The 7,859-nt window shown below is 41.7% G+C and overlaps 1 protein-coding gene across 1 annotated transcript; it reads left to right on the top strand.

The window, feature by feature from the left end:
• The first annotated feature begins 4,212 nt into the window (after nt 1-4,212).
• On the top strand, nt 4,213-7,643 carry tmed1b (transmembrane p24 trafficking protein 1b). The gene is made up of 5 exons (XM_054779351.1): nt 4,213-4,443; nt 5,224-5,321; nt 5,403-5,592; nt 6,720-6,887; nt 6,953-7,643. The coding sequence occupies exons 1-5, from the start codon at nt 4,267-4,269 to the stop codon at nt 7,001-7,003; spliced, it is 684 nt and encodes a 227-aa protein (XP_054635326.1). The 5' UTR covers nt 4,213-4,266; the 3' UTR covers nt 7,004-7,643.
• Nucleotides 7,644-7,859: the final 216 nt, after the last annotated feature.

Below are 7,859 nucleotides of genomic sequence, written 5' to 3' on the forward strand. Positions count from 1 at the left end.
ACAATAAAACATGTCACAAATCCACGGTTCACCTTTCGCAGATTTTTTTAAGTGCAATTTTGCATATTTTTTGTAACGGTGTTTAACGCACGTTGTGCGCTGCATTCTTGTGGTGCATTAGAGTGATCCATCAGTGCTCTGTTGTGTGTCTGTTTTTGTATTGACTACTGCTACCGGTAGAGAGTGTTGAAGACGTGTGCAGCGTCACCACGTCGCAGTGTGTTTACGTGCCTGTACGAGCACATTAGGAACCCACAGTAGACAATAGTCGGCTAAATACAGAGCCACAACAGTCCTTATTGGCTAAGGGAGAGCCCGCCCATTGTGTTCTGCGTCCTGATGGGCTGTAGCCCATTCTCCTTTGTGCCTTTTCTAAATGGTGAACAATTTGCTCAGTTACTCATTTTTCAGAGATTTTGGAAATAGCTGGAAGGATATTAATGGGCCGGTAATTATTCAAAGATGTTGAATGGCCAGATTTGAACACTGGAGTGACAATAGCAGTCTTCCAAGCATTTGGGAAGTGACCAGTTGAGATGGAATGGTTGATAATGGATGCAACGGAATTAGCAAGGACTGGAGCAAGGTCTTTGAGCACGCTGGTATCCATTCCAAAAACATCCATAGCTTTTGAGGATTTGAGAGACTTAATATTTGTGACATTAGACTCAGTAATGTTGCTTAGTGGAAGGGACTGTGTGGGAGCCATTGCTGGGCACACTATTCTCCGACTTGGTGTGAAATTTCTTGAAATTTCAGCCACCGAGTTAATAAAGTAGTGGTTAAAGACCTCTGCTATTATGTTTGTCTTTGTTAGGATATTACCATTTGAATGGATTTCAATTTATTTGCATTTTTGGGGTGATCCCCCTTGTCAGTTTTTTATATTATTCCAAATCATTTTTGCATTTAATTAAAGTGTAAATCATTTTACAGGATGCAATTACAATTAATATCAGAGACACTCAATCCATCCATCCATCCATTTTCTATACCGCTTCTCCTCTTTAGGGTCGCGGGGGTATGCTGGAGCCTATCCCAGCTGACTTCGGGCGACAGGCGGGGTACACCCTGGACTGGTCGCCAGCCAATGGCAGGGCACATATAGACAAACAACCATTCACACTCACATTCATACCTATGGACAATTTAGAGTCACCAATTAACCTCACATGCATGTTTTTGGAATGTGGGAGGAAACCGGGGTACCTGGGGAAAACCCACGCACGCACGGGGAGAACATGCAAACTCCACACAGAAATTCCCAAGGGAGAATCGAAAACAGGTCTTCCCGATCTCCAGACTGTTACTGTGTTGGCCAACATGCTAACCACTAGACCACCGTGCGGCCCAAGCCACTCAGTAACACCATGATTTTCCGCGTCAGGTTTTTGTGTCCTTTTTCCCGCAATAAGCAGAATTAAATCATCATTCAAGAAAAGGCCATACGTTATCCAAGATTTTTTAATCACTATACCTCAATAATGTAACAATTACAACCATGACATTTCCATTTCACTACAACTAACAATTTCAAAACATACGTAGAATAGAACATCCTCGTAAAGGTCTCTGCAGTTTCAGAGAATGTGTCATATACTGTGTTTACAGTATAACTTCTCAGGGACTACGCTATAAAAGTGAAACTTGGATATACTCGAGAGACGTCAGTGTACAAATTGTATGGCAAATTTATCATCCACTGAAAATGACTCAACACACAGTCGTTCATGTCCAAATAGCTGGCAACACAAGTGAGTAGCAAGATAACTGTTTCCTGTCTACAGTCAAGAATGGTAGTGGCAGCGTCATGGTCTGGGTCATGGACTCCGTGGAGGAAGTGGGGGAGAGAAGGATGTTGGCTAAGCTGACATCCATCATGAACAACACCTCTCACCCGCTACATGACACTGTTGTTTCCCTGAGCAGCTCCTTCAGCAGCAGACTGTTACACCCACGGTGTAAGAAGGAGAGGTTCCGCAGGTCCTTCATACCGACCGCTGTCAGGCTCTACAACACCTGCACCACCTGAACCATGTTGTAGTGCTTTACTTTACTGTTCTCTTTACTTGTCTTGCTGCTGTAACAAGTAAATTTCCCCGCTGTGGGATAAATAAAGTACATACAATGGTCCATGCATGAGTGCTGCTGGTATGGGGGAGTTTCATGGGGGGAAATGTGAATACCAACATGTACTCTGACAGAGGATTATGGCAGTGCTCGATAACAATGGTCATTGTCCACAATGTGGACATGTTCACTTGGAGGTATTTGGACAATAATGGCTAAGTATTTACTTATTAATCAAGGACAGTGACTGTATAGGCTACTTCTTTCCAAGCTGTACACTGATTGCTCTATTTTAGTTTCTATAGTATTGTCCCCTTAGAACACATGTGTCAAACTCGTGCCCTGGAGGGCCGAGAGGCTGCAGGTTTTCTCTCCAACCAGTTTCTTCAGCAGGTGATTTAATTGATGAGGAAAGAAAACCTGCAGTGTCTCGGCCGTCCATGGCACGAGTTTGACACCCCTGCCTTAGAAGATATAATAACATGGTGGCTGAAATGTGAAGGGTCACCTCACTTTTGTGAGATAGGCTACTGTATATTTTCCTACATACTATTAATGTGTTTTTATTAAAGTTGTGATTTAGATGTTGTTGGCATTCGATCTGTTCTTTTATTTTGTTGTTATAGGGAACAGTTTAACAGGATTGGCTCCGAAGCCAAACTTTGTGCCTGCACACACACACACACACATACACATATAGACACACGCACGCACAAGCACATGCATACACACACATGCATGCGTTTGCATTCAATGAAGATAAAGACACAGAGAGAACAGAAGGAAGTGTGTAGTTGTGGTGGGCCTGACTGTGGGGGTATGCTACGAAGCGAGTTTAGTGGGTTTGCGAGCTGTGTTGAGTGGAAAGCCGGACTTGCCTGTTTTGCGAAGGTAGCTCTCTCTTAAAGCAGCTGGATCACCATGGTAACTTAGCTTAAAATTGGCTATGAAAGCATCACTGTTTCACTGTATAACTCATTTGGAGTTGGCGTCACCATTTATTGAGAACCCGGTGGAGGTGGGAACCAGAATAATTCGGGCAGCACTACAAAGGGAGTGGCTATAGCCAGGGAATAGCATCCCCTGATGAAATTCTATATAAGAGATATCGATTTTCAACTGAGAGAATCGGCTAAATTTGCTCACTTTTTGAGCCAAACACCAGGAATAAAATACAATATGAAATATTAATAATTAGACCAATGTTAGCAGAAGTATATGTCACAGCAGTCCTTGTGCGAGTACTCAGTCCGTTAGTCTTCCTTATATTAAAATATTTGCTGGTGGAGTAAGCACTCTGCGGCATCAATCAACTGCAACAAAACATTTATTCTAACAATAAGGAAAAGCTTGTCACAAAGAAAAAGTGACCACAAAGCCACAAAACAAGTCAGCAGTGCCAATTAGTGGTCACCACGAAGTACAACGTTCTATTGCCGTAAAATATACATATTTCAAAGATGAAAAAAGACAGTTGCTGCTCCAATTTATTTATTTTTTTAAATGGATAAGTGTTAATATGTGAAAGTTGAGCAGTGTTGAGCGTTGTTAAATGAAAAGACTAGCAGGCTATATAGTGCAATAGTCAGCGTTAACTTGCAATTTACACGGTCCTCCCTCGCTGTATTGGTGGGGACAGTGTTGCTTCTAGCAGTCTTGGGAACTCCTCATAACGCTCCATAATAATTTGTTTGTTGATTTGTTGATGAGGAGTCCTTGAGGTAACAGTTGGAGCCAGAGAATTTCCTCTGAATATAAAAATAAAAGCACTGTCATAAGGAGTGTGAATTAATCACCCACACAGGAAGACCATTAAAGGGTGTTCTTCTGCTTAAATTCTTTGAGGAGCTTCTTTACCATCAAATGAACATACAAGATCTGTATCAAAAACAGTTTTTGTACTGCATTACGTGTCTAATGTTTACTCCTAAGGTAAATATTGTTTACTATCTCACTGACTCCATTTTTGTAGTTCTACACAAGTTCAAAGAAGCCATGTTTGGTCATTTACGACTGGGCAACTCACCTCTGGAGTGATTGGTTGATAATGGCAACGCTTCGTCTTATGATTGGTCAACAATGTCTTGTGACATAAAGGGCTTCACCCAATCACTGCACGAAAAAGTTTTCCTGCGGAAGAATGTCAAGGAATGCCTGAATGTGGCGTGTAACCCCGTTTTAGCACATCTTCTCGGCATGGATCCTAGGGGTACAGCTCGGGTGCTTGTCATCGCAGTTTTGGGATGTTGTTTTGGGGAAGTGTACAGTTACGGAGAGGAGAGCAGCGAGTTCACGTTCCTGTTGCAAGCTGGGAAATCGGATTGTTTCTTCCAAAGGGCAATACAGAATGGTACGATGGAGGTGGAATATCAGGTAACTGTGGTCAGGAGGGTCCTAGCAGTTGGAACGTTCTTTCTCCACAATGGACAACATATTGTGTCAAAAGCACTTCGCTAAATCAAATGGAGCATTTTAACATACACACACACACACAAAACTAGACACAAACTAAAACTAGATCCTATTTATTGTGTAGTTTCTGTATTTTTCATGTACATGTATTTATAAATTTGTCTTTGTTCAAATTTGATTTGCTAGTAAATCAAATTCAGTAAATCGAAGCTCTTATTATTCTTTATTCTCCCTTTTCGAACATGTAGACACCTAAACACAAGAAGTGAACCATTTTTTAATAGCAAAATGTAAACACGGGGTGTGAATGAATTACAAGTGGTAGGTTTAAATAAACTTTGCTTCTTCCTATAATCCTTTTGGTACCTGTTGAATTGTACAAAAGTAAACATGTTAAGTTTACTAATGTAACTTGTTAAGCATGTCCGAAACAAAATCTTGACTATGACCATGAGTGAGAGGAATTTTCATTGGATGGTAACATATACAATATGTATATATAAAAAAATAAATAAATAAAAAAAACACCTACATGTATTTGCCTACACCTGCACAGTCTAATAACAGCCAAACCTGTGTAGCAACTCAACAAGCATTCAACATTTTTGCAATGTATATATCATCTCTCTCAAGTGCTTATGGGTCCAGCTGTGTGACCTGTATGGCCCATCTCCACGGCAACACTCAAAACAGCACAAATGCAGTGCTGCGGCTCACCTCGTGCGTGTGTGTTAATACCAGGTGATAGGAGGTGCTGGCATGGATGTGGACTTCACCATCCTCTCTCCAGAGGGCATCGTCTTGGTTGCAGAGTCTCGGCGCTCTGATGGACTTCACATGTTAGTACAAACGTAACCTGCATACTCGAACGTGTTCCAAACACTGATGCTTTCGCTTCCGGTTTCCTTTCCTTCACTCAGGGTGGAGCCCACAGTGAAGGGAGACTATCAAATCTGCTTTGACAACAGCTTCAGCCACTTCTCGGAGAAGATAGTGTTCTTTGAGCTCTACGTGGAGGGTCAAGGAGGAGACGTGGGTGGTGATGAGGAGTGGGGCGGAGTAGAGGAGCTGGATGAAAACATGCTGGAGTACAAGTTGCAGGACATGCGGGTGAGATGTGGTGATGACTCGCATACAACTGGGGTCAGAACATGCAGGTACACTCAACATGGGCGTAAATGTCACATCCACAAAGGGTCAAACTTAGACATACAGATTATATACACACACACACACACACACACACACACACACACACACACACATATACATTCACCTAAACCTTTTCATAAGTGGTGCTTATCCTAGAATATATCATTATTGATATATCGTGATTGACTGCAGCTGGTAGTGTCTTTGCTAGCATAAAAATAATTTCCTTGGGCAGCGCTCCAGCATGCTGGATTTACCAATACACAGAAGACCCTTTTTAGGTAACTAGCAAAGGTAACCAAGTAAAGTGTTACATTTCATTTATTCCAATGTGCAGGTGGTCCTCAGTTTGCGGCGTTCCGTGTTACGACATTTCGTGGTCAGGAACGCGCTCCCCTAAGTTCAATGAAAACTTAATTTTGATCCGTAAACACGAGACTTGCTTGAGAACTAATTAAAGCGTGCGGAAGAACACGATGTGCTCAAATTGTCCGCAGTTTTTGCAATCTCCTGACCGTCGTGACGATCATTAAGGATAAAGATGGTAATGTAACGTCTACCTGGATGTTGTAAGAATGATGAGGAGGTGGTCGATCAACAATCTCATTATTGCACAACCAAAACTAGCTACCGTTGGCCATATTACGCCAAAACAACATCAGCCAACAGTGTCCTCTCTGCATGCGGCCGTCCTCCTCGGATCCTCCCACACACACACACACACACACAGTCAGGACTCACGTGTCTGAGATCACAAAACTCCTTTAACACTACACATAACGGCCAGGAATCTACAGTATCCTTGAGCATGTTAAAGGATCTGCTCCTATGAAAGTGACAGCAAAAACTAAGCAGCGTAGTGTTGTTTCGATTACTTTTTAAAATGTATCATTTAATGTTCATTGCAGAGTGAGTGACTGAAGTGTTCATTTGTATGAGTTCCGTCTTGCGCTAAATTTGCATCGTAGGAATGGAACCTGCCTGTAATTCGAGTACTACCTGTATTTGGAAAATATGAAGTACTGTTTAAAGTCTAAAATGCGAAGTAATGTGTTTGCTTAACAGTAAATGATTTGACTCCTCAGGAATACATGGATTCTATGCACAAACGACTGGAGCGTGGCCGGCAAATGCAGACGGTGCTGCGAGCCTTTGAGGCACGGGATCGAAACCTCCTGGAAGACAACCTCTGGAGGGTCTCGTTTTGGTCGTGTGCCAGTCTACTAGTGATGCTGTGCGTGGCTTTCACCCAGGTAACACGTGCACAATGCGGTACAGATGGTGAATCACACGTTTACAAGATTGTCGCCTCCTGCAGGTCTACACTGTACGCAAACTGTTTGACGATAAGCGGAAGGTGTGCACATGAAAGGGTCTTTCTCCAGTGAGACAACACGTGCAGGGAATCCAGCTGTTCAGATGTGGAGATATTGATATTTAATTTAAAATGAATCCAGCTGTCTGAGCAATTAACCCACAGTTTGCAATGAAGAACATTTTCCCAGTTAGTGGCCTTTTCTTTCCTTTAGTGCCTTTTTAGTGTTGAATCTTACTGATGCATTTTAAAAGGCACTGCAGGGCATTTTGCAGTTAAAAAAATTGAGTGTGGTTGTATGATCTAGTTTGTAAAGGCGAAAGGTCAGTGAATCACTCAGTTCTTCCAGTTTACAAGGGAAAACGATGTGCAATAGTAGTGATGCATTTGTTCCTCATTGCCGTGCTAAGTTTAATTGTATGATTGTTTTCTGTAAACAAACGATTATTCCTAGTTTGTGTGTACATGTGCCAGCACTGTAATGCATTTCGTCAGATGCGCCACACAATGTCATTGCAAGCACAATAATCATGTGCCCATGGTGTTTGATGCTGTTTAATGTGAGTTATTTTTTTTCTCTATTGTGTTTCTTTTTAATGAGTGGTTTTCCTTGTCGAAACAAAAAAAAGTACTGCCATAGTGAAATTAAAAGTAAAGTTTTCATGGGAGGCATGGCGTTGGTTTTAATAAATATTTTACAGAGTAAAATCATATGACTTGTTGTCTTGAATATTGAACAAATGCTACATCACTGCACTCGAATAACAACTTCAACGCAACATTTTTGAAGGTTTTGTATTCCTGTTGTTTCAAACCGTATGGCTGTGCAGCGGTGGGGACAATAATTTACTATATCATTATTTGAACGATACAACAGGTGATACAACAGATAGAATATCAAAAAACAACT

Source organism: Dunckerocampus dactyliophorus, chromosome 6, assembly GCF_027744805.1.
Source record: "Dunckerocampus dactyliophorus isolate RoL2022-P2 chromosome 6, RoL_Ddac_1.1, whole genome shotgun sequence".
In the NCBI taxonomy this organism is placed as follows: Eukaryota; Metazoa; Chordata; class Actinopteri; order Syngnathiformes; family Syngnathidae; genus Dunckerocampus; species Dunckerocampus dactyliophorus.

Excerpts from the sequence above, each read along its gene's own strand:
- tmed1b (XM_054779351.1), top strand. The coding sequence starts at position 4,267 with ATGGATCCTAGGGGTACAGCTCGGGTGCTTGTCATCGCAGTTTTGGGA. Across the intron at positions 5,322-5,402 it reads CGCTCTGATGGACTTCACAT|GGTGGAGCCCACAGTGAAGG; the intron begins GTTAGTACAAAC and ends TCCTTCACTCAG. Across the intron at positions 6,888-6,952 it reads TGTGCGTGGCTTTCACCCAG|GTCTACACTGTACGCAAACT; the intron begins GTAACACGTGCA and ends CGCCTCCTGCAG.